This window comes from Oryzias latipes, chromosome 6 (assembly GCF_002234675.1).
Source record: "Oryzias latipes chromosome 6, ASM223467v1".
Lineage (NCBI taxonomy): Eukaryota > Metazoa > Chordata > Actinopteri > Beloniformes > Adrianichthyidae > Oryzias > Oryzias latipes.
Window position 1 is genome coordinate 24687743 of NC_019864.2, and position 26662 is coordinate 24714404.

The 26662-nt window shown below is 39.6% G+C and overlaps 1 protein-coding gene across 2 annotated transcripts in view; it reads right to left on the reverse strand.

The window, feature by feature from the left end:
• Positions 1 to 99: 99 nt before the first annotated feature.
• hydin (HYDIN, axonemal central pair apparatus protein) overlaps positions 100 to 26662 on the reverse strand; it is an 86447-nt gene continuing 59884 nt past the window's right edge. For both annotated transcript variants that reach the window (XM_023955964.1, XM_023955965.1), the window contains exons 53-95: positions 26463 to 26657; positions 26206 to 26366; positions 25942 to 26124; positions 25423 to 25542; positions 25182 to 25341; positions 24912 to 25084; positions 24573 to 24771; positions 24382 to 24475; positions 23061 to 23154; positions 22779 to 22944; positions 22004 to 22086; positions 21741 to 21875; positions 21114 to 21213; positions 20808 to 21012; positions 19929 to 20161; positions 19703 to 19851; positions 18834 to 19029; positions 18612 to 18720; positions 15022 to 15249; positions 14774 to 14916; positions 13837 to 14049; positions 13596 to 13747; positions 13380 to 13474; positions 13067 to 13289; positions 12710 to 12904; positions 12509 to 12635; positions 12253 to 12418; positions 11302 to 11449; positions 10922 to 11129; positions 10610 to 10831; positions 10259 to 10428; positions 9542 to 9740; positions 9191 to 9340; positions 8946 to 9116; positions 8607 to 8716; positions 8301 to 8523; positions 7468 to 7677; positions 7215 to 7378; positions 2119 to 2269; positions 1811 to 2041; positions 1507 to 1731; positions 709 to 990; positions 100 to 441 (exon numbers count right to left, since the gene is read on the reverse strand). In XM_023955964.1, coding sequence (XP_023811732.1) covers positions 241 to 441; positions 709 to 990; positions 1507 to 1731; positions 1811 to 2041; positions 2119 to 2269; positions 7215 to 7378; positions 7468 to 7677; positions 8301 to 8523; positions 8607 to 8716; positions 8946 to 9116; positions 9191 to 9340; positions 9542 to 9740; positions 10259 to 10428; positions 10610 to 10831; positions 10922 to 11129; positions 11302 to 11449; positions 12253 to 12418; positions 12509 to 12635; positions 12710 to 12904; positions 13067 to 13289; positions 13380 to 13474; positions 13596 to 13747; positions 13837 to 14049; positions 14774 to 14916; positions 15022 to 15249; positions 18612 to 18720; positions 18834 to 19029; positions 19703 to 19851; positions 19929 to 20161; positions 20808 to 21012; positions 21114 to 21213; positions 21741 to 21875; positions 22004 to 22086; positions 22779 to 22944; positions 23061 to 23154; positions 24382 to 24475; positions 24573 to 24771; positions 24912 to 25084; positions 25182 to 25341; positions 25423 to 25542; positions 25942 to 26124; positions 26206 to 26366; positions 26463 to 26657 — 7362 coding nt within the window. In that variant the 3' untranslated portion in view covers positions 100 to 240. The remainder of the gene's footprint in view (positions 442 to 708; positions 991 to 1506; positions 1732 to 1810; positions 2042 to 2118; positions 2270 to 7214; positions 7379 to 7467; positions 7678 to 8300; positions 8524 to 8606; positions 8717 to 8945; positions 9117 to 9190; positions 9341 to 9541; positions 9741 to 10258; positions 10429 to 10609; positions 10832 to 10921; positions 11130 to 11301; positions 11450 to 12252; positions 12419 to 12508; positions 12636 to 12709; positions 12905 to 13066; positions 13290 to 13379; positions 13475 to 13595; positions 13748 to 13836; positions 14050 to 14773; positions 14917 to 15021; positions 15250 to 18611; positions 18721 to 18833; positions 19030 to 19702; positions 19852 to 19928; positions 20162 to 20807; positions 21013 to 21113; positions 21214 to 21740; positions 21876 to 22003; positions 22087 to 22778; positions 22945 to 23060; positions 23155 to 24381; positions 24476 to 24572; positions 24772 to 24911; positions 25085 to 25181; positions 25342 to 25422; positions 25543 to 25941; positions 26125 to 26205; positions 26367 to 26462; positions 26658 to 26662) is intronic.

Here is a 26662-nt window from a genome sequence, read left to right on the forward strand (position 1 = left end):
GATGATGTGTCTTTCCTCCATCAGACAAGCAGCAGAACTCTGATCAGATTACTTGACATTACTGCCCCCTTGTGGAAATGAGAGTGCATCGACAGGAAGGACTTTGTAGAATTTATTAAGTCATTTAGAAAATGTTTATGCTTTAAAGTATTGCAGCTTCGTCATTCTAATTAAATTCATATATAACAGTTACTAAATAATAAAAACGGATCAGCTGCTTCCTGTTGTGGTTATTTATGATCACTGGGATCCTTTCAGGTAAAAGACCCATGAGCAAGGCTTGCTGTGTCCCTCGCAGCGCTCGCTGGAAACGGTCAGCTTTCCGAACCAGGCCTCCCTTCCAGGCTCTCCATCAGGAGCTTCAAAGGAAACCTGGATGTTGTGAATCTTTTTTGGTTTGATGTTGTCTGGTCCTTTGACAGTAAAGCAGGGGTTGTCCACCTAAAGCAGCAGAACATCCAGTCAGTTTCAGGTTACTACATTTACAGGCATATTCATTTGGGAATCCAGCAACTCAAGCAGCATAACAATAGAAAAGTTAGATGTAAAGTGGGGTTGGAGCACTTTGTAAGTCACTGTGCTAAATATAAATGAGCTGGGTGCTGCTGCAGCCCTTATGAATAATTTAAAAAAATCTTCTATTGAAAGTAAACAGGTCATAGTTCTTAATATGAAGACTTCCTTTTACAAGGTCTGCCTGTTCTTTACCTGAGCAGTGAATGTAATGCTTTGCAGGAACACGTTCTTGAAGGGGATTGTGATGCTGTGACCTGCCTTAATGCTGAGTGGACCCTGAGCTTTAGGGGGGAGGCAGACCCCATGTAAGGGAAAGATGTACTCTCCATGAATCCCAGAGGACAGACTGAGGTCCGTTTTCACTTCGCCAAGCTGATGAGGCTCAAAGCAAACCTCCACGCTGACCTCTGACCCCACCTGGAGGCCCGGAGCAGCAACAACAGTTTTGGTCACGATGAAATCCGGACTATCGATCTAAAAGGCAAACAGAAAATAAAAGTTATGATCTCTGCTGTGAAAGTATTTAGTATGTAAAAGCTGCTGAGATCAACAGTTTGGGAAAACACAAACTCACAAAATCAACTAAACATAATCTTATTAGAAATTACTTATAGAGTTTAAAAAGAAACAGCAAAATGTTAAGTGATTTTTTTAGAGTCTTAAATAAAAAGAAAAACAAGAGTTAAAAAAAGGCAGAGGCATTTTTCAGGACGAAGACTGAAAACAAGTTTCTAATGGGTTTAGATTAATCTTGCTTCAGGTTGTTTCAGGTTAAATTAAATGTGCTGACTGATAGACTAAGTAGTCATAATATCTTCAGTGGTTGGGGCATTTGTTGAAGTTGCTGCAGAAGAATATTTGATAAGAGTTGATTGGTGACCTCTGTCGAAGGTTGACCGGCCACACCCCTCAGCCGGTCAGGCCTACCTGACCTCAAATGGATCACCCACTCCAGTTTCGATAGCCAGCATATCTTTACCACACTCTCACCTTGCTTGAGTATTCAGTTTTACTGCGGGAGTAGTTGATGAATTTAATGGTGGCGGTGTGGCTGCTGCCCAGCCAAGTGCTGAAGTGCACAGGTTTCTCTGGGGGAGGCGGCAGAGCTTTGAGGAGCAGGTCGTAGTGGAAGGCACCCAGCTCAGAACTGATCAGAGACAGTCGTGCTGTGGACTCGCCTGCTGTCAGCGGCTGGAAATCAAAGCTCAAAACACCCTGATAGGACAGACACAGAGACAGTGAGAGGTCGTCTTTGTTCCGTTTGTTTTTCATGAGATGATGCTCTGGATTATACCTTGGATTTTCCTTGCACAGTGAGCTGGGAGGGGGCAAAGATGTCAGGGCATTTACACTCTGAGGTGAGGCAGATGGGTGCGCTCAGTGGGTTTTCTACGGTAACAGAGGTTGAGACTGTCTGACGAACAGCTGTCTGCAGCTCCATTGTGGACAGGACTCCTGGAGGCGTGAGTTTGAAGGTGACGAGGTAGAACAAGAATTCACCTGTCACCTTGTTACGAAACGTCACCTGGAGAGAGCAATTACAGTGTAAGCAAAGTCCATATATTTCTATAGAAACACCTACAGAAACACGTGTGATCAGACCTTGGTGTTGTATTGTCCCTCTCTGTGTGCACAGAAAATCATTCTGTAGTTCCTCTTTGACAGAGCAGGAACATCAATGTAGCTGGGACCCTTCAGGGACACTGTAGCATCGTATTTTTCTGGTTTTACCATCTCTAAAAGCACATGGAACCTGAAAACAAACACAAATGTTGAATCTATGATTTTGAATACAAATAATTAACTTCCCCCAACACCCTTGGCACTGGACTGTATATTCCTTTGTAGAGATTGTAGTTCAATTTGATTCTGTAGCAGATTCAAGCTCAGAGCTGCAGTCGCCTTTTTCAAAGACCACTGCAGGCAGATCCAATTAACCGCTTTTTACATGATCTTGTAAATATGAGGAGCTGCTGGTTTTCTGTTTGTGGTCTTAACTTCACATGGACTGCTTTTTCTTCTTTATATGCTGCAGGAATGATGGCAACCACCTGTGTTGTTCATAATATATATAATCTGTTTGAATCTAATTAAAACACACAGTTTGACTTCTACTTCACACATATGTTATTAAGTTTTATTTATTAGTTGAACTACATTAATGTTTCTTAACTCCAGTTTATTTTATTTTATTATTATACTTAAGGGCCTTTCACATTAAATTCAGTTTGAAAACAGACTTGTCACTAAATGTGTTTATACAATTTTATGCATTTGTTTGTTTTATATTAACCTTTTTATGTTTTACTCCAGTAAATCTAGTCTATGTTCAAATCTTTTACAGTAATTGGGCTTTTTTCTTCATTTCAGGACCACGGACAGCACCCAGTATTACATCAGACTCATGTGAATACTTAGTCAAATATATGTTCTAAGAAAAAAATAGTTTACTTTTGGATCTTTGAAATGTTTTTGTTCCCCATCAGACAGCAACTGACAGTGTTCCCATTTTTTTTTGTGGTCAATTCAGTGTTTCAGTGATGCAGCTGATCAAGCAAACTTTAATGACTAAGAAGAGCAGAGTAAATAAAAATAGACCTATTTACACTCATCTGAATCTTTTTGTAAAATGAATTGCTTTTTTATAAATTGGATACTTGGTTCCATCACATTGGGCCAGTTGTTCAAAGGTAAGCTGATCGGATTTTGGTGATCGGATTGGATCAAATCTTGAAAATGGGTTGTTCAAAAGGGAAAGAAGGAATCTGAAATCAGATTAGATCACAGAATCCAATCCTAGATCTAATCTGGATCAAACTTTCAGGGGGTAGGATTTAAAGGTGGATTACAGGAGGGAAATGTAGAAAAACTTTAAAATTGGTCAAATAATACATTTGTTTCATTTAGTGTTTATACTTTTATTTATATTTTGCACTTGACTTGTGTAACCGTTGTAACAGTGATAAAGTAGATATAGTAGACATAGGCTGCCAATTAAGCTATTCGGTAAAGTAAAAACAATGAAATATGAAATAATCCCAGAAACAGATTTCAATAACAAACAAAAATAATATATTCAATTCATCACCGTATATTAATTTCAAAGAAACAATCATCAAAGATGAGCCTGTCAAAAATAATGATGATGCCTATGAATTACTTCTAAAACGAGAGACTGAAAGAGCAGAAGCACAGATACTCCTGGCAGAGGAACAAATCAAGCTGACCAAACTGCAGCAAACCAAAGCCAAACTGCAGATCCGCCTCCTAAAAGCAGAGCTTGGAAATGCTGGTCTCTCCTCCTCAGATAAAGAAAACTACCTGAACATTCTTTATTTTGTTAACTATTGGACATTAAGCCATTTTATTTAAGACGTTTTCAAAATATCCACAATGTATTTGTTAATGCAGTGTTTTTCAACCAGTGTGCCGCGGCACACTAGTGTGCCGTGGGAGATGGTCAAGTGTGCCGTGGAAAATTGCCCTCATTAACTGATCTAAAAGCATTTCCCATCTCCAGGAAATCAGCTCTTTGTTCATCCAAACAGGTCCTGATAAAACACTGAGTAGTTAGGAATATAAAAGATCATAAAATACTTTTTTCTTTGTGTTTATTTGATTCTATTAAAGACATTTTGATAAGAATGACGCGAAATAGCTGCAGCTATAACTGTGTAAGGAAAAGTCCCGCAGCTTTTACTGTCTCCACGACTCCACCAATCATTCTTGAAGGCTTAATCACATGTCATCAGTCTGACCAATCAGAAGTGGTTAAAGTCTCCACTTTCTTGTTCCAAATTAGCTCATAACTCAGTCAGTTCCGACAAAAACACCAGCTAAAGCTCGTCTTTAGCGGTGTAGCTTTCCACAGAATCCGGTATCAGACCGTGTAACAAGTGAACAAAACCATGAAGCTCAGAGACGCGAGTCTTTCTGCCTTTTTGTCGCAGTTTTCACACTACATCTCCCATGATGCATTGTCTTAAAGGGACAGCGTCTTGAAAACACAACGAACATACAGCTTGTATGTAACTTAACTTATATTACATCTTTTAGAAAAACATCAGCAACTTCCTGCTTTTTCTGCCACAATTATCACAAAAATGCACGTCAGATTGCCGGGGGGGGGGGGGGGGGGGGGGGGGTAGATCAAAACAGACTATGAGTTTCTGCTTTTTTTTTTTTTTTTTTTTGGGATGCTGGTGTGCCGCGGGATTTTTGTCAAGGTTAAAGTGTGCCGTGGCTCAAAAAAGGTTGAAAAACACTGTGTTAATGTATATTTGTTTTTATTTTTTGTGACTCAGATGAGGGGTCATAAAAGAAATTATGAATGGAAGTGGATGTTTGTTATTTTTGTGTTTTTTCTCAAAATAACAAACTCTTACAGTGACCCCATGTTGGCTCTTCTACCTGTTCTTTACATAGCTGGTAGCCCCTGTTGTGATATGTTGTCCCATTTAGAGCACAGGTAATCTGGATTTGGTTATCTTGTAAACTGTGTATCTGGATCAGGGTGATCCAGTCCAATGTTGCTTTGAAAAACCGGCATAAAAGTAAAACGGATTACCTGATCCTGCATAGGAGGAAATGTGATTTCCAAATCCGGATCATTTTGATCCAGATTAAACTTTTTGAACAACTGGCCCATTGTGATAAAATACTTTAGGTAATCAGAACTCATTCACTTAACCAGTTTTTTATATTTTTTCTTCAAGTAAAATGATATGCATTATGGTTTTATTTGTTTTAAATACACAAAATTGTTGTAAATTTGGGTGTGTCACTTTTTTATATAATCCATTTAAAAAAAGTGTGCATTGTCCTATGACTGGAAGACGACTGTCATTATCAAACCAGAAAAAACTTGCTGGTTGAATGAAAATAACTTTCATTCACGTCAGAATTTACTAGGCGTTTTCATAAATCTGTTTAATGTAGTTAATTGCAAACAATTAAACAAATTTAAATAATTTAAAGTTTGCATCTGATATCTCGAAACAGCAAAGGCCTCTTTATTATTTGCTGAAAAGTAACTGAAAAGGGCCAAAATACTGCAATCTTAATTTTTACTCCATTATATGTCAATTCTCTCTTTAAAAACATTTTGAAAACTTTCTCCTAGAGAAAAGATGTTTCCTAGATGTTCAAAGTGCTTGTCAGCTTATAAAACACTCCATAATTTTACTTTTCAGAAAATCTCAGGGTTTTTCTGAAACAGAAGCTGTTTAAGATCGTTTGTTGGTAACTTGGAGCTTTTATAACAAAGTGAAATTATTATAATTAACTCAAATTACAGCATTACAGTACTATGCATAATTCCCAGAAAAGGATGTTTGTAGCACTAACTGTGTCATCAAATGTCCATAGTATCTCCAGCGAGTATTCTGACCAGCGAAGTGCACACACATCTCCTGAGTATTTTGCAGAACCATCTGCCTTATGTTTGCTGTCAGTGTGGCTCCATTTCCGTGTGATTTCGGTATTTACTTTCTTGTTTCCTTCCTCTCCATGTGCTGTCTTACCTCCACAGCTGCTTCCAAATTACCGGCACACTTCACTGATTTACTGTTTGGTATTCATCCCACATCTGGGATCTACTACTAGAGCATCTGTTACGTATTATCATCAGAACCCACGCAGGCATGTTGTAGCAACTTCAGCCCCCTGAATGACAACTTCAGCATAAAAATTAGAAGGGGAGAAAAAGGTTTTAATGGAACTGTCAGACTCTTGGCTGTCAGGACTTTTTTCGGCGCTCTGAATACACTGACAGCAGTAGAGAACTCTGCTGTCCTTCCATACTTTGTTCCCTAAAGGTCCACCTTCATCTCATAGTAAATAATGGTGCAATAAGCAGGGAACTGCAGACAGTGTTCACACAGCATGAGTCACTGAAACACCAATCTCTAGAAATGTGGCTCTCATTCTTACAAATATTCATACCACAGTATGAAAGAGTGGAAGAAAAAGACTTGGAGATGATAACTCAAGCTTTATGCGTCTTTATCTCTTGGAATTTTTTCATTAGAAAAGGTTTTTTGATTAAAAACATACATATATATATATATATTATGCTTAAAAGCAAGATTTTTCTTTCGTAAAGACCCACTCCGATCATTTGATCTGTTAAAAAAAGCGTTCTCAGTGGTCTTTTAGTTATGATTATGCTGTTTTCAGCTAAAATAAAAAAACCTGTGTTGTTCTATATGACATAGTTTCTGCAGAGCGATGTCTTTGAGTTGTGGGCGAGATTGTTGGTGTGGAGCAACACCGCTCCCCTTGCCCCCACTGTTGCTGAGAGCTCGGAGCAAGGAGCTTGTGGCCCGCCCAATGTGTCTTCTACATCACAAATAAGTTCTTTTTCACACTGTATTTTTTTTGTCTGCTCCTGATTCACAACAATTTGAATAAAGAAATACTTAGATGTGCAATTTTAAGATGAATTTTCCTAATAAATGTCCTCTATCAGAAAATTGCCACAAGAACATGTTAAAAACGCACAAAAAAAATCATGGGACTGGGTCTTTACATTTTCTTCAATCTTCAAACAAGATCTTCAAATCAAACACAATAATCCAATTAAAACAGTGGCAATTATTATGTCTCAGATTTCCAATAAGGGATATTTTGTTAGATTTTGAAATTCTATTTTAAAGGTCAAGGCCTTTGAAAATGGTTAAATGGGTGTTGATTTTTACCGCTGCTGCCTTGGGAGCCAGTTGTTGACATGGAGCAGCTCTGTGTGCTGCGCTTTAGCAGTTATCTCTCTCACAATGCTGTCCTCTGCTCTGGGCGGATCAGCTGTTCCCTGCAGAGAGTACATCAGGCCTCTACCGTCTGGGAAGGAGAAAAAGATGGAGCCCTGAAAAAAGAAGTCAGAAACATGCCACGATTAGTCACACAAGATGTGAAATGAAGCATCACAGAAATGAAAAGGTGTTGCTCCTGCACCAGGTGTTTCTTTTCTTCTGTAGTCATGGTCAGAGGCTGATATGTGACATCAACTGTTTTGTTCTGGTGAGGTTCAAAGGTCACAAGCATGGCTGCAGTCCAATGCTCGCCCTCAACAACTGGCGTGATCCTGCAGCGCTGGTTTGTGGGGTTGACGATGACCAAGCTCTTGGTTTCAGAGCTACGCACGGGGCAAACAAAATTCACCATCTGCAGACACAAAGAGCACACACATGCAGGAGGCTTCAACAGCCTTTTTACTTTATGCTTAGCTAAACTAACTCAAACATTTGGGTAACCTTGCAGGATTTCATATTCATCTTTCTAGGTTAAAAAGCTAGTGACTGCATATGAGTGTCTATCAAATTTCTTCCGAAACAACAGAGAACAAACAAGATTTCTGCAGAGGAAATGAAACACAAGCTCTTGCCTTTAACTTCTTCCCAGTCTCCCAGACTTCTGAGGTACTCAGCTAATTAAAGTTGACTGCATGTTTTTAAAAATCTTTAAATCTGTCCAAAGCTGCTGACTGATACAAATGAGCAAATCAATGTCTCACATTATTTGCTGCTGAGCTTTAAGGATTCCTACAGAACATAATTGTACTGCAAGACAGCATTTAGGCATTAGCTGAGAGAAAAAGATAAGCCTGCAAATATCTAATTTTATTATTTTACTCCCTTTTTAAAACCCGCTTTTATTAATTAATTGTGTGATATTTATCAAATCTTGGCATTTTTACAAAGCTGTTATTGATGTCAAAAGAGAAATGATCTTCAAAAAGGAAGTCTCGCCTGTAGTTCCAGATCGTACAGAGGGTGCCCCAGTCTAACCTCTTTGTTTGTGGAGGCCGAGACACAGGAGGCCGTGATAGTGAGAGTAAGTGGAGCAGAGGAGCCCTCTACAGAACAACACAGATCCTCATATCTGCTGTCACCACTGAGCTCCACGGGTGCAAAAGTAACGTCAAGAGGAACTTCCATCCCCGGACAGATATACCCCTTTGCTGGTGTGATGGAAAGCTCTGCAGGAAAATTCTCAGTCTTCCAAAAGAACCTGGAGAACCAGAATGCACAAAGAATTCATATTTTTTTGCAACTATTACTAAAAATAACCAAAATTTTTCTTTTTATACCTACCTGGCACCAATGTCACCTGTGTTCACCATGACAGTCCTCTTTCTGCTCTGACAACGCTGCACGACAGCTCCAAATGAGAGCTGGTCTGGGTCTAGTTTCACCTCAACTCCCTGAAGGTTTAAAACCCAATCTCATTTTCAAAATAATCAAAATATCAAAAACACATTTATGATACTAGAGTAAATACAGTGAATGTAAAATCAATACTACAGGCCTCTTTAAAATTTGAATTGTTATTCAAGAAATAAACTATCCTTAATCTGATATGAAAAATCAATTTTTGTGCCTTATTTAAAGTGACTGTTATTAAAAATGACCAAGAGTGTCTTTAATAGCCACCTGGCAGCAGCCCTGAATGGTCAGCAGGGGGTGTAACAGGTCTGCCAACACCGCCTGCAGCTCAGCAGTGAAGGGAGGAATGTGCTGACGAGGCAAGAAGCGAATCTCCACTGTGCAAGAACCTCCGTTGGATCTGAGCTTCAGCTCTCCTGCTGGACTCACTGACAGATCCTGGTGGATGGGAAGAGACCAGCTCTCACTGATTAACAGTACAAGTTTGGTATTTAGTGAGTGAGTTTGCCCACCTTTAGATCCAGTTGTGTGTTTGCGCTGAGAGTCAGGGTGAAAGAAAGGTTAATGCTGCTGTGATTGACAAGAACGATCTGTTTTTTGACCATCTGTCCCAACAGAGCTCCCAGTTTGAGTTTTTTCTGTCTCCGATCCTCCACGTCCAGCTAAGACAGAGTGACAGTTTGAATGTAGAATGGAAACTTCCATTTTCAAAAGTTGACATTGACAGAACATTCATACACAAAACCATTTGGTTTACAAAAGAAGTGCAGAAACAGAATTTGTGGAACCAACTAAATCTTTGAGAATTAAGTTTTAGAAAAAACGATTTTCTCTGTAATATAACCCACTTTCACGTTTCTCACCTTTATCTGAACACCTTGCCCAAGAATCTCCACCTGTTTTTGAATGCAACTATTGAAGAGGAAGGTCAGCTTTTCATGGTATCTGCATTCTGCACGAGGATAAAAGGTGACCGGCACTTCCATTAAAGCTCCAGGAGGTAAAACTTCTGCTTTAAAGTCGACCTGAAGAAAATCGGTGTTCTTGAACTGGCACTCGATGCTGAGAAGAGAAAAATAAAATGAAAATGTTAGGAATTCTTCTGTATCTTTAAATGTTGCTTAGGTTTGGAAATCATTTAATTCTATGGTGATTTTTAATCATAAATACTAAAAACTACAATAATTTTTTTTAGCAGTTTTAACAATCACATATTTGTGAGCATTTTAGGGAAAACGTGCCTGTTGGTCTGAAGAAGATTTTAAAAAAAGGTATACAGGAATAGATTTTTTTTTTTTTAAAGTAAGCTCTGATTTCATGATTTTTTAACCAGTAAATAAACATGAAGAGTCAGATGGAAGATGGTCTCTGAAGGAGATTGTGAATTTGATGTCTCTCAGGTAAAGAATAGTCTTCTGATCAATCATGTCTTTGCCAAACTTTAATTAATATTTATTGTCCCTAAAATAATATAAATATCGTGTTTTGGTGCCTGCTGCTAATTACACAAATTTATTTCAATACATTTCTTTGTTTTCTCTTTACTTTTAATCATATATTGTAATGAGAGTCATAAACACCTGATGTCGCTTTTGCTTTTGTTGGTAATCTTCAGTGTTTGGGATGGAGGCGTCATTCCAGGACAGAGTACGAAGAATTTTCCAAAGCTGAACCTGGTGAAGGAGAATTCAAGACTCGGCGCTACAGCTTGACCTTTAATGATGAAGCTAAATGTCGGTCCAAGCTTCACCTGCGGACAAAAATTGAAAAAAGAAAGTCGATACAAAGTGAATAATATTTACAATTTGTTACTTTGTTGTAAATGTTAGTAGTTCCTTTTTGTCATTCCGGTATTTGTATGATTTTGATACTTCTTTTGGAAAACTGTACCTAGTTTATTGTCTCATTAAGATTGTTGAATAACTTCGTACCTTGACATCCAGCCGGACATCTTGCAGGATGCAAATGCTGCGAGGACAGAAGAGGAGAGAAGCCTGCAGCTGCTTCCCAACCTCAACAACAGCAGTTTGTGGTTTTGTTTCTAAGTCCTGCAGAAATTCTGCAGGACCTGTGAGTTCAAAATTCACTTCCAAGATGAATCTTGCAAAATTGGACATCAAGAAATTACAAACCGAAAGCTCTAAAATCCCCACCTGGAATAATAGACAGACAGTCATGAAGAGAGAAATGACAGCTGTGTTTAATGTGAGGCTGGAGGACTTAGGCATTTGTGTGCTGCTGACCGTTCCAAAGTCCAGAGACTCCTGGAGGTTGGGAGCAACCTCTCTGAAGGGTTCATCTGCTTTTCCAAGTTGAAGCAAAGCATTTATGGCGAAGCAGTCGGCTTTTACAGTCAAATGGAGCAGCTCTGACTTCTTTTTCACCTTCATTTTTAGTCGGAAATGAACAGGTCCTTCCACGGATGGCACGAAAGACACGGACAGAGGCAATCTGGAGCGACATGTATAGAGGAAGTATGGTGGATCAAACAGAAAACTGTGTTTCAAGTGCATCTAGTCAATGTTATTGCACGCAGGCTGTTAAAAGACATTCAAAACCCACATCCCCTAATCAAGTATTTTCATTTGACTTGAATCCTGTCAACAAGTGGTCTGTTACTCACCTATCTTTGGATGCCACTCTTCCACTCATGGGCTGCAGAGTGAGGCTGGACTGCTGATCTTCAGAGAGAAGAGACGACTGCAGGATGGAGAAGTGGACAGGCTCCTCTTCTCGGTTCACCAGATCAACTATGCTCTCCACTGTATGACCTGTGTGCACACAAACATGTTAGTACTGTTTCTGGAATACAGCCTGCTTTAGGATCAAACAGATTCATGCATTTTTTACATATTTGCTGTTTCATATTTTGTTGCACAGATGTCCTTCTATTTTCAAAACCAAAATCAATAAAGAAGTTTCCACTCATCCTATTTTAATTTATAAACTATATCTCAAACCACTGCTATTTGTTTTATTTTTTCCTTTTTTTCATCTTTTGTCACAAATCCGTGTTTTCAAAATTAATAACCTATTCTGCTGTTTTATCTTTCTTTGTGACAAAACTTTCTTAAACAAAAAAAAAAGTTCTCATGAATGTCATCGTGGCTAAGAACTGCAGCAGGTACAACATGAATTGAAAACCAGTGGAAAAACTTTATTTTAGTGAAAAAGTAATGTTTAAACATGTTTTATAATTTTTGGATGTAGCCAAACAAGGCTACAAACTATCATGAATAAATAGAAAATGAACAGTGAAGATTATATTCCTATATTTAAATACCTAAATTAATATTTTTTATCTCCAATCAATATTGTTTTTTGCTATCAGATCCATAGGGCTAGACTTTTAACTGAGTAGATAAACTCCCCTCAAACGTGCATCTCCTCCTGCTCACCTCCTCCTTACGGGAGCCAAAACATTTCACATGTAAAACTTAAAAAATAACCACAAACTACAGGAAAGTGTTTTTTTTTTCTAGAAGATGTCCAGCAGTCCAGAATATTTTTGTCCTCATGGAAACTTCCAGAGGCAAACTTCCCATAGCAAGGCTTAGTACTCCAATTTACACACCTACAAGCACTTCTCCAAAATCCAGGTGAGGCATGTTGAGAAAGACAAGCGGCTCTCTGGCTGTGCCCACCAACAGGAAGGGGAGGCTCAGTGAGAGACTCTCAACCAGAAAGCTCCAGAATGATTCCACTGGGTCCTGCTGTTCCGGGAAGTAATCAAAACACATCTGTGGACATAACCACAAGAGAAAATTCATGTGGATGACAAAGCAGAGGGATGAAGATGAAGCTGAGTGATTACAGAAGTTCTGTCTGACCTCTACTTTTCCCCCAGGCTGGATTGAACCACTAGGGGTGAGACAGCTGAAGGGGCCGAGCTCCGTGTCCTCACACCTCCACTTGAATGAGTACACCTCACTGGTTGTGTTCAGCACACTGAAACATCTGCAGAGTGAACCCAGACAGAAAGTCAAGCTTAAATACATGAGATTGATGTCTTTGACGTCACCTTTCATCACCGTGTTGATGCTGCCAAGAGGCCAACAGCTTTGAACTCTAGAACTTTGGTGTTTGGGTTGATCGGGTCCTGGAGATCAGGTCTGCGGCGGCTCAGGTAGTCTGAGTCCTCCATGTCAATATGACAGTAGGGCAACAGGCTGCAACCATAAACTGGGATACATGGAGCTGTATTCCCGTCTTCCAGGTTAGGAATACTGAGAAAAAGGTGAAAAATAATAAGCTCAGATCTGCTGCATTATGGGTAAAGTTTAAAAAAGAATTGTATTTTTAATCAACAAAAAACCTTTTTTGTTAAAAATCTGGAAGGTGTTTTGAAAGGAATTATTAACCCATCAATTCAAAGTTAGAGAATTTACCTGCAGAGGAGCTTTCCATGAAACTGAGTCACCTCCACAGGTGAGAAGCGGATGGTGAAGGTCTGTGCTACACCGGGATTGATGGTCCCGCTGCTCGGTTCCACCGTGAATGGAGGCAGCTCAGGGGAGGTCATGAGGAAAGACATCACACTGGCCAGAGCACTGGAGGGACGGACTGCAGGTCCCTCTGACCTGCTGCCAGGTGGAGAGCGGGAGCTTCCAGCTGTGACAAACAGAACATTGTAGAACATTTAGATCTTTTTTTTTTTTAAAAGATGAAATTAACAGATGTTTGATAAATCTTTGGTATTACTTCCTTCATGATGCTTCACAGCACTGCTGCTTGATTCCATGAAAACTTTCCAGGAGAATTCCACTTTGACGCGGCCCTCATTTGTTAACTTCAGCCTGTGCAGAATATTGTGTACAAACGACAATAAACCAATTCAGGGATTACCTATGAGAGTGAGCAAAAGAGATGCAGAAGATTACATTTTGATGCTACAGATAGGACTAAAGCCTAACTCACTGGTGGATCCTGGTTTGGAAAAGCATAGTGTCTTTGAAGTGAATGCGGTTGTTGCTGCAGCTGAACTTGGCATAATCACAAACTGCACTGATGCATAACTTCAACTCCATCTGAGAGCCTTCAACCACAGAGTAGCTGGGCTCTGGATTGGTCTGCAACAACACAAATGGAGAAGCATGAACTTACAACTGATCATCACACATATCTCTGTAACAGTAACCATGCAAACTTTACTACTCACAGGTTGCTGTGTTGATTCTGAAGCCTGCTTTGAGGCATTCTGCCACTGAACAGTTTTCTGGCGGTCATCCCAGTCACTCACTTGCTCTATCGGCTGCTGGAACTCCACCTGACATACTTTACACTTGATCGGATGGTTCTTCAGAGTCACTGGCTGATTGGCTCTAAAGGTGACGGTCACTTCTTTAGAACAACCAGCATGAAGGTGCCCAACCTTTAAAAGAAAAACACAAGTTATAACCAAACCTTTCCATGGCGGAATTTCCAAAAAACAAAGCTTTATTTTTGAATATATGAAAAAGTTTTGCTAAACTGAGACAGGAACAAAATGAACAAAACGCCTAATCTTGGTTAAATCTTCCACTTCAGGCCTTTTGACAACAGTAACACGATCCTCTTTATACACTCACATCTGAGTCCAAACTTTTATTTGCGTGTCCAGTTTTTTTGTTCAGCCTTTGACCCCAGAACTGAACTAAATAACATTTTTATAATTTAAGCAGCAATAGACCCTAAATAATTTACCTTCTAACTACAGCCAAAGCTATATTTTCAGGGGTTCAGAGCTCCTGTGTTCTTACAATTTAATTGTGTTTAAATTAATTCAGTAACAACCAATTTATTAATCAGAATTCAACTAAACAAAAACATTACTTGTCACAGAAGCACAATCAAAGCACATGTGAAGAGGTCAGCTGAACGTTTTGTTTTGTTAAAGGTAGAAGGTAAAAAAGACAACAATTCACACAAATAATAAACTAAACAATTAAAACTTGGAGAGTAACAAAGTGCAGAAAGGATAAAGATTACAATTAAACAAGACTACTCATTTACAAGGTTTGGTCATGTGTTTTAAAAATAATAAATGTTAATTGAAATATATTAAGGGAATCGGGTCAATGTGCCAAAAGTGTCTAGAAAAGTCTACCCGTTTCTACCTGTGGAGAAATGTGAACATGATGTCCACTGGGAGGCCACTCAAACCTCAGTGCCTGGTTTCTGCTGTGGTTAGTCATGGTGAAATGTCTGTGGTGTGGATGGTCCACATGGCACTCCCCAAAATGCAGGAGCTCATAATTACCTTTGATGGAGAAAGAGTAGTCTATTCAAAAGCACCATTAAAGTCCTACTGACAACATCTTATTCCTGCCTTTCTCTCCCACAAAAAATTTCTTTGTTTTCATACCTTCTTCCACATCAACATCATAAATTGACATGTTGATATCCAAAGAGACCACTTCCTGGTAAGCCTCTCCTGTCACTTGGATTATGATGCCGCTGTACTGGTTGTCCTTCACTTGCACTGACATCTTTGCTTTGACACTCAGTGGTTTATTAGAGCAGAAGCTAACTTCAAATTCAGCTGTTTCACCAGGGTTCATCTTCAGGATGGCTCTGTGCACTATCTGAGGCTCTGCACAAAAATGAAGTTTCACTCAGTGACAGAATTGTCTGTTAATACAACAAAAGCTGAAATATGCCAGCATCTCCTGCTTGCTGGCAGTGATGTCCAAGCATCCCCCTACCAAGGGTTCAACATCTCTAAGGTACAATTAAAACCGAGGGGGGAGGGGCCCGTATCCATGTGGCAACTATGGGACCACTGCAAAGTAGCTCCTCCCCCCAAGGTGCATCGCAGGCTGACCCTCTCACCCTTATAAATGATTATATGAGGAAGAGGGTAAGTCAGGGATGGCTGCTAGACTGGCCCCCAGTTGATGAAACAACCATCCCCCAGCAACCCCAGCATTGAGCCCAGGGGCCTCATTTATAAACGTTGCGTATGCACAAAAGAAGGCGTACGCCACTCTCTACGCAGTAGTTGAGATTTATAAAAAGCAAACTTGACGGGAAAATGTGCGGTCCTTCACGCAAGCTCTGACCCAGGCCTGCGCACAAAAACGGGTGAAATGAGAAACGGCGACACCGTCGGCAGATGGAAGAAACACGTGAAAGTGAAAATGACAACACTGCCTCTCATAAATAACATTAAGACTTCACAAAGCAAGTCTTTCAATTAACAGCCTACACGAACACCCGTTTGATCGATCAGCAGTGAAACAAAAAAAAAAAAATCAAACGAAAATTACAACAGAAATTCAAATGAACAGTTATTTGCAAAAAGAAAAGTGAAATATGTTCTGCAATATTGGCATGTTGTGCAATTCATCCTCATAAATAATATAGTTAACAGAACGAAATAATGTGCAAAACTGAGATTCTCGTCAGGGTGTCCGTCTGGCGGGGCAGATATAGGTGCGGGCGTGCGGACGGACAGACGTACTAATTGTCCACTAGGGAAGTTGTTTTCATATTAAAACATTTCTTCATAAGCTATGGAATTATGGTATTCATACATAAGCCTTTAGTTTGTTTTATCTTTGATAAAACAATGTATGGCGTATTTTTCAACCATTCACAAAGCAACAAGAAATTACATTTGCGCTGATCAATTTCCCATTTCCACGTTGATTATTACTGTTAAGTATTGAATGTATACTAATTCACTCTTTCTACTCCATTTTCCATGAGTCACTTCTGTTCCCATGAGTCATTGTTCTGGTATTTCTGTGTCGAGGGTTGATGACATCACTCGCTAAATGAATGAGCCCTGATGTACGAGAGAGACGAATTTGTTCCGTGCTCAATGGTTAATAAATATGCCTAGAGGAGGCTAAAGTTGATCCTGTCCCGGAGTCTTCTTCATCTATCCACCACGTGGATGAAAGATCGGAGCTGCGCTCAACAATTACCGACATCTGTAGCTTGTCAGATGCAATAAATGGATGGAAATAAAATGCCCCATCACAATGCGTAATGACGCACAATGGCTGATCTTGCGCACTTAGAAGATGTGGCAAATGGAAGAATTCGGAGAGAACGCATCTTTAGACAGCAAGAAGACTTGCTGGCAAACGAGGACGAGTGGCTTATGAGCCGGTTCCGACTTCCTCGAGCCGTCCTCTTGGACCTCTGCGGGCTTTTGGGCCCGGCATTACAGAGGAGCACTCGGAGGAACCACGCGTGTCACCCGGTGCATCTGGCGCTCCGGTTTGGTGATTTATTAAGGGAAAGATGCGTAGGATGTGCGTGCGCACGGTTTTATAAATCCGAATATTTCTGTGCATATGCAGTCCTATGTTTCATCCGTACGCCACTTCTGACGCAAATCCTACGCAAAGTTTTATAAATGAGGCCCCAGGTCTCCCCAGCCCAGGGGTCCCATCGCTCAAAATCCATCCATCCATCCATCCATCTTCCTCCGCTTATCCAGGACCGGGTCGCGGGGGCAGCAGACTGAGCAGAGATGCCCAGACTTCCCTCACCCCAGCCACTTCCTCCAGCTCCTCTGGGGGGACCCCGAGGCGTTCCCAGGCCAGCCGAGAGACGTAGTCTCTCCAGCGTGTCCTGGGTCTTCCCCGGGGCCTCCGTCCAGTGGGACATGCCCGGAACACCTCTCCAGGGAGGCGTCCAGGGGGCATCCGGACTAGATGCCCGAGCCACCCCAGCTGGCTCCTTTCGATGTCGCTCAAAATAAGCTGATTATTTTCCCTTTAAAGTAAATTGTACTTGCTTTTTCTTGATGACACATTTTCTGTTTAGATATGGAGTGGACAGTGTACTCTGATTAGTTTGTGTAGCATTTACATACATATACTTTTATTATTGTTAAGGTGAAACAAAAAGTGTTATGGTTTAGGAACATGTTTTAATCAGAAAAGGTTAAAGACTTGACTGCAGCTCTGGAACTACAGAGACCTGTATGCACGCATACGGTAAACTGGAGAATCTTTTTAGGAACTCACCAGAGGGAAAAAAAACCTTCAAAGAACAGAAAATAAAGACTCCTTCAGGGGCTCATAAAGAAGCAGAAGAATATGGATGAATCTGTAGGCCTCACTTGATTCTCTTCAAGTCAGAATTAACTAAACAGTAATTAGAAAGAGATGCTCTGAAAGGTGAGTTCAAGAAAAAATATGCTACAAAGCAGCAAGAACACAAAGGCTTGCCTCTGATTTCATGAAAAAGATCAGAATGTTCATGTTTCAAATGAATTTTCTGTGAATGAGGAGACAAAGTAGAAACTTTTTTAAAGTTTTAACTCCCTAATGCCTGTTGTTGCAAATATACAACAAACCACTTCAGCTCCCAAATTACCTACATGTAGCATCTACTTAAAAGCAAAGACATACATGATTTTCTTTTCATAGCTGGAAATAAAATCAGGTAATAAACGGTCAGGTCTCACTACATCTGGAGTCAAACCAATAAGATTTCATAAAAAAGAATATCAGAGCAAAAGCCAATCATGGTGGTGGTAGTTTGATGGTGTGGGGCTGATGTGCAGCTTCAGACTGATAAAATCCAGAATTACATTGTGTACCATAAAATCCAGCAGGAAAATGGCCATCATCAGTTCTTTGTTCAACAGAAGTTGTTCTTTTAACAATTATAAGCATATAGATGAAAAACAAACAAATAACTTAAATTTTAAATAAATCCTCTAAAGGGTTTATTACTGTGTTTGCTGCCAGAAGTCGAGTAACCAGATTTAAAGTTCAACAAATAAAATTCTACTAAAAAGGTGTAAATACAATTTTCCTCTAAAACACAAAATCTTTTTTTTTCCTTCAAAAACAGGGGTAATCAATCTAGTAATATTTTTAATCAAGAAAATGAATTCATTAATTCATTTAGCTTCTTCACAAATTCTAAACTAAGTTGAATACAGCTGTGTCATTTGTTCAGACAGGATCCAACATCTTTAACTGTTACCTGAGTCTGCTGAGGAGTTGAGCTCCAGGGACTGGATGGAGCTGATGTTGTGGTCAGATCCAGCTTTCAGGGTAAAAACTCTGTTTTCATCCAGCATGTCGATCTGGATCTACACAGGAAATGTTGATCTCAAAACTCTCAAAGAGACATTTCCGATTTCCTATTTAATATTTTCCATGTCATTCATTTTGGAAAAAAAAACAACAGATTTTGTCCTCTCACCTCAGCTGGAACATTTCCATCATTTAGCAGAACCAGAGGTAGTGTAACGCTCCGTCCAACCCAAACCCGTCTGAACTGCAGCAGGGGATTTTTGGTGCTGTCTTTCAGAGCTGGGCGCAGCACGCACACACTGGGAAGAGTGCTTTCTCCAACCACTTCAAACTCCAGCACTTTACTTTTAAGGGCAGTAGCCATTCTGGAATACAACAGAAAACTATTTTTAGCTAGACTTGGGGCAGGCATAGAACCAGTTTACATAAAAACAATCTAATAACTGTAAGTAATAGAAAAAACTAAAATACAAGAAGGGACAAAAATACATGCATTTCAGATATCTAATGTTTTTTCAGCATTGCTTTACGTGTTTCAATCTCTGATCAGATTTGCCTGTTATTCTGATGTTACCTTAAGATTTAATACTCAATTGCTTAATGTATTTCAAACACTTGTTCAATTTTTGTTGGAAATGTTTTTTCTAAATGCCTACAACAGTGTCAGTTAATCTATCGGGCTCCAAAACAGACTACAATCTTCTGCTGTCCTTGGCTTATGGTCTCTAAAAGAGAAAATGACTTCACCTGGGATTGGTCTCCTGTTTTCTCCAAACACCCTGCAACTCTATTCTACATGATCTTTATTTTTATTTGATATTTTAAGATTTAAAAGAGCAAAATGAGATAATTATGTATTACTAGATGAAATCAGAATTGTTGACCAGACTTCTCCAATTAATTTCTATTCTTTTGTTTTTATCATCCCTAAAGTGATTCAAAAGCTTCAGAGGCTGGACAATTATCAGAATTTGGGGAACATGTAAGCAGAAAAACCAGCAGTCAAAAGCAGGGCACACAACAGTGGTCTTCTTTTACCCTGAGGTTCCCTCTATTGTGGCCTCAAACACAGCGCTGTACTGCTGAATGCTCGGAGGAGTGAAGGTGACAACAGCAAATGCGTGGGACTGGTTGGGCACGCTTAGAGTTGTAGCAACCAAATCAAACACATCTCCGTGTCGGAAAACCTGTAAAGAAAAGCAGGATTTAGTGATCATTTACGACTTTCCAACTTTCTGACCAAATAAAGCTTTAAAAGTGTCACCTTGGCGCCGACGTTTCTGACCGCCAAGCTGAGAACACAGGGAACCTTGCTGTTATTGGTGAGTCGGAAGCGGGCCTTGGCAGTCTGACCAACAAGGACCTTGTTGAAGATGAACTTGTTCTCATTCAGGACGTAAATGCCAGCAGCGTTGCAGAACGGTTCAGAGGAGAGCTGGCTGCTGTGCTGGCACAGATGGTGCTCCTCAAAGATGGAGGTCATGTCTAACAGTATGCCTGAATCAGCAACAAAATTAAGAAAGAGAACAACTGAAATCTCTTTTTTTCCAACGGTTTGCCTTATCAGTTCATTTCTAACAGCATATCAAGTTCTCATATGTATTTATAATATAATTTTCTTTTCCATATAATAAAAGTTTATGCCAAAAAATGTGATTTTGTTTCAATATAACCCTTTCAATCTATTCTCTTGATAGATTTTTATCATTTTTCATATTTGCTAACTTTTAAGAATAGTTTTTGTTGTTATGGGCAGAAAGTGATGAGATCCAAAAAATATTTTGCAATTTTTAAAATATTTTGGAAAGAATAAATATAAAAGGGTCACCCGGAGATGTTTATAAGAGAAAAGGGAAAAACAAGAAGGACTGAGCAGACGTATGAGGAAAATATACTGTATTGAACAGGGGATTCCAGTGAATGTAGTAACCTATCACAAGTCTAAAACAAGTGGAAGAGTCAATAACCTATATAACTAATTTCTTGGTTGAAAGATGAAATTCATTTGTTCCACTTTATGCACATTGATGAGTTTACATCTTCATAACAAATCAATGTTAATGTTTCCAAAGTGAATCTTGGAGGGGTTGTGATTTTGAGCCACTTTTTGCACAGGTGTTCAGATCATCCTCACTGGTCTCACCTGGCCTGCAGACTTCAGCCAGCAGTCTGTATGGAATGCCGCTGTTGTGATCTGAAGGGTCACGACCGCTGATGTCAATCAACAAACTCTGGCTGAAGGAGCCCAGCAGCTCAGCTCCACAGTCCACAGTGATGAGCTGCTGACATCCAGGCTGCAGGCTTCCCACGGACGGAAAGAGTGAGAACACCCCCATGCTGAGTCGATTCTAAAAAGGACACATTGGATAAAAATCAGGGGGAGTAAAAGGTAAGAGTACCAGGACTCCTGAAGAGAAAATAATGTATTAAAGCCCCTGCAGTCACTTACCTGGAAAATATTTGAGTCTTTCTGGAAGGATTCTTTTCGCTGTTTGAGACTGGCATTGACTGGTTTTGCACAAACACTGTCTCCAAATGGGATCTTAGCCCTAAACCCAGAACAGGAAAACAAAATTTTGCTTCTAAAATCTCAGCTATTATTCATAACATCTATTTAAGTTCAAAAACAATTAAAATGTCATCTTGCTTATGCTGCAGGTAAGACATTTATAGGTGAAAACCTGCCTATTTTTTAAGCCACAGATTGTGCCTGATAACTTTTACTTTCATGCATTGATGTGTCTCACAAAAGGTGAATCAAATATCTGAACTGTTTCCATCCAGATGGCTGCCAGCCATGTCTTTGTGTGTTTGTACTATTCTGGGTATTGGTTCATATTTAAAAAGAGAAGCTTTAGCTTTTAACAAAATTGATTAATTTCTTGAAATGGTTGTACTGTTCAAATTTAGTTTAAATACTAAAGTTGGTCTGTGAAACATGGAGTCAGGAAATGGGGTTTGGTATATTCCAAGTTTCTTCTTCTAGATTTAAATGTATGTTCACAAAGAAAAATTAAATCCAGCTTTTAGCATCTATTGTGTCTGGGCTTCATGATAACGTTGTGTGCTGTCTCACCCTGGTTTTGCTTGGGCGGCCAGGTCAAAACTGAACTCAAAGACACCTTTGTTTTCAATGGTGAGAGTTTGGCTTTTTTTAGAGCCGTAAACAAGTGGGCCAAAGTTGATGTCACAAGCAGGCGTGATCTCATATCTGCAGAGAAAACAGAAAATGTTTGCAGTGTGGGCACAATATTTAGCATTTGTTTCCAATTTTAGGTGCAACACTAAAACTGTGAAGATGATGAGGCTGTTTAGAAACATGTTAAAGAGCATAATAACCTGGAGAAGAAAGATTGAACGGAAATCTTGATTTCTATGACTTCAATGACTTTGTCCTCCTTCCCAGTGTTAGGATCAATCACCTGCAAACATGTTTTTTCTGTTAGTCCTCTTGGAAAATTATGAAATCATAAGAAAAACATTTGTAAAACTTGGATTTAAAGGCAAATAGACCAGAGCTGTGATAAGCCTCTCTGTGAACAATATTTGAATAACAGTTTGTTGAAATCATAGTTTTACTTAGCTTCCTTCTACTCCCTTTCAAGCAATCTATAATTTGATGATTAATCATCCTACAGTATGTTTAATTCGTCTTTTATGGATGCAAAATTGTTGATTGTATTGTTTGTGCATTATTCTTGCATTGGTTGACTGAAATAAACCATTTCCAATCCAATCCAATTTTGTAGTTAGCGTGATTGTTAATAAATCCGGTAAATGTTTTTGCAGGGGAATTTTTCACAAAAAACACAAAAACTAACTGATCGAAATTATTCTGTTTTTTAGAAGGTGTTTCAAATTATTTCCAGCTTTCTCCAAAAAAATATCAACTCTGACTCGTTATGTCGTATGTTTTAAATGTTCTGTGTCAATTTATGTACCGGTAAGTTAGAACCTTGGTGCACTATTATTTACATTTCAAAAGATCTCAAGAGGTGACACTGTTTTATTTTGTCTTGAGTGGAAGCTAGAAATAACATTTTTTTTAGCTTTTCTGGGAATATAAACCTGTTAGTAATAAAATGCGCATAACAAAAAGATGATCGCCTCACACCTGGCAATGCAAGATGGGTTGTTTAACGAGGAGGACTTCCTTATCGGGTCTGCAGGTGACCCACACTCCTATAGACTTGTCTTGAGGCATTAGAGATCCACTCTGGGGGGACACTGTGAAAATGGAGTCCAGTTTTGGCCTTTTGGGGGTCTGATCAAACACAAACCTTTGTGAAACAAAAAGAAGAAAACATGAACACGGATTTTTTTTTCTTTTAAAGCGAAGGTGTTTAAACTCTGCTGGATGGAGTTGGGAGGATGCAGAGAATGCTGGTAAACTTACTTGAAAGCTAATGAATACTTTCCCTTGTTCTTCAGCCTTAGAGGAAGTTTGACCTCTTCAGAGACTCGGATGGTTCCAAAGTCTAGGATGCAATCTGTTGCAAACAAAGAATCAGTTGACTAATCAAAATATTAATTGGACCATTAACAAGAAAATCTAGATTTTTCAATCATAAATAAACAATGGCAGACAATTTAGAATTATTTTGTTGTCATTAAATAAAATAACTGGGACTTTTTACCGCAAGAATCAGTTTAAAGACCCATTACAATGAAAAGGGTGTTTTTGGTATTTTTAACATGTTCCTGTAACATTTTTCACATGATGGAGGACATATGTAGAAGAAATGTAAGATTAAAACTGTTTTTCAGAGTATTTCCCTACTCAAACTGTGATGGATCAGGAGCAGATAAAAACCCATTTGTAAAAGCTCTCAGTTGTGATGCAGCAACTGCGATGGAAGGGCCAAAGTCTCTCTGCTCTGCTCCATTCTGATGCATCCACTTGTAGACAAATAGATACATTTTCCTCATCTGTGCTGGCATCTGACTCAAAACAAAATCTTTTTGTCTTTCTCTTTAGCTGTGGTATACAACATGTTTCCTTCTAAAGGTCCCGTACTATTTTCTTGCAGCGTGGAGGCTGCGTGGAATGCTCTAATATTGCTCTCCGGTTTTGTTGCACCTGTAATGTTAGGTAGGGGTTGTGAGGGGCTGTAAGCTAGCGGGAGACAATGTAAACAAAGGGATGATGGGATATCAGTGGAGAATCACTTTCACGCCAACAATCCCACCCACAAATCAGTGGGGAATTTTTAATGAGCTACTGCCGCTCAGCAGAAAATATGTGTTAAAAATGACCCAGGCTTTTTGATTGTGACTAAAAACTGAACAAGCATTATTAAAAGTCTACTGGAAATAATTTTCGATAGATAAAAATGTAGTTTAAAAGGGATATTAAACGTTTTAAAAGTAAGTCTCCATAAAATTAATTTCCCAGTTAAATCAAATCACGCAGGTCTCTCTCTGCATGTTTAAAGATTTTGTTTTTAAATTTAAAGAATGGAGGATAGTCATGACTGAGTGACAGCTTTTTGTGTAATTGAGAAAACTTAAGTTCAAGTGTGCCATAGCTCATGTGAATCCAAGAACCCTAACAAAATGAAACTAGCAACTGTTTGTAAAGGCAACAGCAATGGGAGTGGTTTGTTTTCAGTTTGTTGAAACAAATACCAGTTTAATTATACCAGTATACATTAAAAATGCCAGCAGTTACATTCTGAAATAAAACCAAACCTCTACAAAACTGTGACAGATGCTACCTGGTGTGATCTCCACTTCGATGTTGTAGGCTTCAGCAGAGACAATAATGTTTTCAGTTTGAACAATTCCAAGAATATTTTCCATATCTGACACCTGAAACAAAAAAAATCCCATCAGCTAGCTACTGCATAGATCTGTGTTATCATCTTTAAGTATCTAAAAATGATCCTCTGAGATGTGTTTAACTCACCTCCAAACGTAGGATCTTCTTGACAGCAAGTGGTTTCTTGGCTTTAAAGTTCATGCATATGGGGACAGAGGTGTTTGGTGGGACAATACCCTGATCCTGTGGCACCAGAAACTCATCACCTAACTCCTCCACACCCTGAAGTCTCCAGCACACTGGTAGAACTGTCTTATTGAGAACGTTCACACTGTGGCTCTCCTCCCTAACAAAAAAACCATATGAACCAGGTGAGATGATTATAAAAGTTATATACCATATATTGCTATATATGGTATATGTTATTATATAACATATATAACATATATTGTTATCAGTTGTTTATGCTTTTAAGCACCATGGTACCTGTGTACCAGAACCTTTCCAAAGTGCAAGTGCTTGTTGTCTAACTCCAGCTCTGGCCGGACCCCCCAGCAGGACAGACTGATGATAACAGGTTCAGGATTATCCCTGATTTGACAAACAATGCAGTCCTTCATTTCTCCTTCTTTTGTTGGGTAGGCCCACACTGTCAGCTCCTAGAAGAACACAATTCTTTCAGTGAAATGAGGAAACAACGGTCAAAAAAAAAAAATAAAAAAAAAATCAAGACGATAGGTAAGGGGGGGGGGGCACCTGTTTCTGGTCAGGTTTGAGTGTCATGGTTGGGGGGTCCAGCAGAAATGTAGCAGCATGAGTGTCATGTTGGAAGGTAAAGTGGATCTCTGCCTCTAGACTTGAGTTGTTGTGAATTAAAAGCTTCACTGTGTTTTCTGGGTATCTGCCATCCTTGTACCTGAGCACAAACACGATGATCTGCAGTTAAAGGACGGAATCCATGATATTAAAGCAAATTTGAGCATGACTCTGTCCTCACCTGTCTCTGCTTTTGCTGCAGAGTAAAGGCCCAAACTCAAAGTATCCAGGTTTTATCACATACGTTTTCTGAAGGCCTTTCTGTGTTCGTGGTACTTTCTTACTCTTGGCAAACAAGGTCCTGTGGAGAAAAACATGCTAAATTCATGGTATAAAAGGGGAAAAAAAGGCACAATCAGAACAGCTTCTTATAGTTTTTTTTCTTCTTCTTCCTCTTTCGGCTTCTCCCATCAGGGGTCGCCACAGCGAACAAGTCGCATGGTAAACTTGGCAATGTTTTACGCCGGATGCCCTTCCTGACGCAACCTTCTCAAACTGGGCTTGGAACCGGCACAGAGGTAGAGAAGGGAAGAGGGAGCAGCCCTGAGTCGAACCCTGGTTTCACGGACGGAAGGCGCTGCAAACCAGCACGAGCTAAACCGGCTCCCATTATAGTTTTTTTTTTCTTAATGTTTAATAATTATAATTTTATGATTCTATTTTTTCAGCGGTGGAGTTCGGTCAAACGAAGTAGACTCACATGTAGTCTTTGCAGATTGAAGGGTAGCTGCACAGTCCTCTGCAGGTCAGCTGGTAGAGTTTCCGGGTCCCCACAAGCTCAAAGTTGAAGGTTTGCTCAAACTTTCCAGGTGTTTCTGAGTAGAACCAGACCTTCAGACCTACCTCCCCGCCAGCTGGAACAACCCATCGAAATGTGCTCAGGCTAAACAAAGAGTGCAGACAATCAATACACTTGAACAAAAGCAAAACAGTTGAAGTTTTGTAGTATGTGAGCTGCTCTTGCCTTCTTTCTTCTCGTGTCCCATCCAAGCTCTTTTCTCTAGTCTTGCTGGAATTTATTCTCTTGCTCTTCTGGACCTCTTTGACCTTTTGATGTCTGTCCTTTGGCACTGCGCTCTCTTTGAAACTGCTTCTTTTGAGAATTTTGGAGGCTGTTGACCCCTCCTAAAAGAGCACAAAACAGTCAACAGAATAATTTGGTTCTCAGAATGTGTGTTTATCAAATGTTACGATATGTTTTTGGTGGAAAATGAAAAAAACCTTTAGAGATAATTGTGTTTCCTCCTCTACATCTTTGCTCTCTTCTTCCTCATCTGGGATAGGGGGAAGCAGGAATCGGAAGCATGTCTGTTGAACCTTGGTTTGGTCTCTGTATGTGGGGAAAGGAACAACAGAGAACATAGTGGCAGGAGGTATCGGGGGTCCACCTGGTCCTAACCCCAAATCATCTAACACCTAAA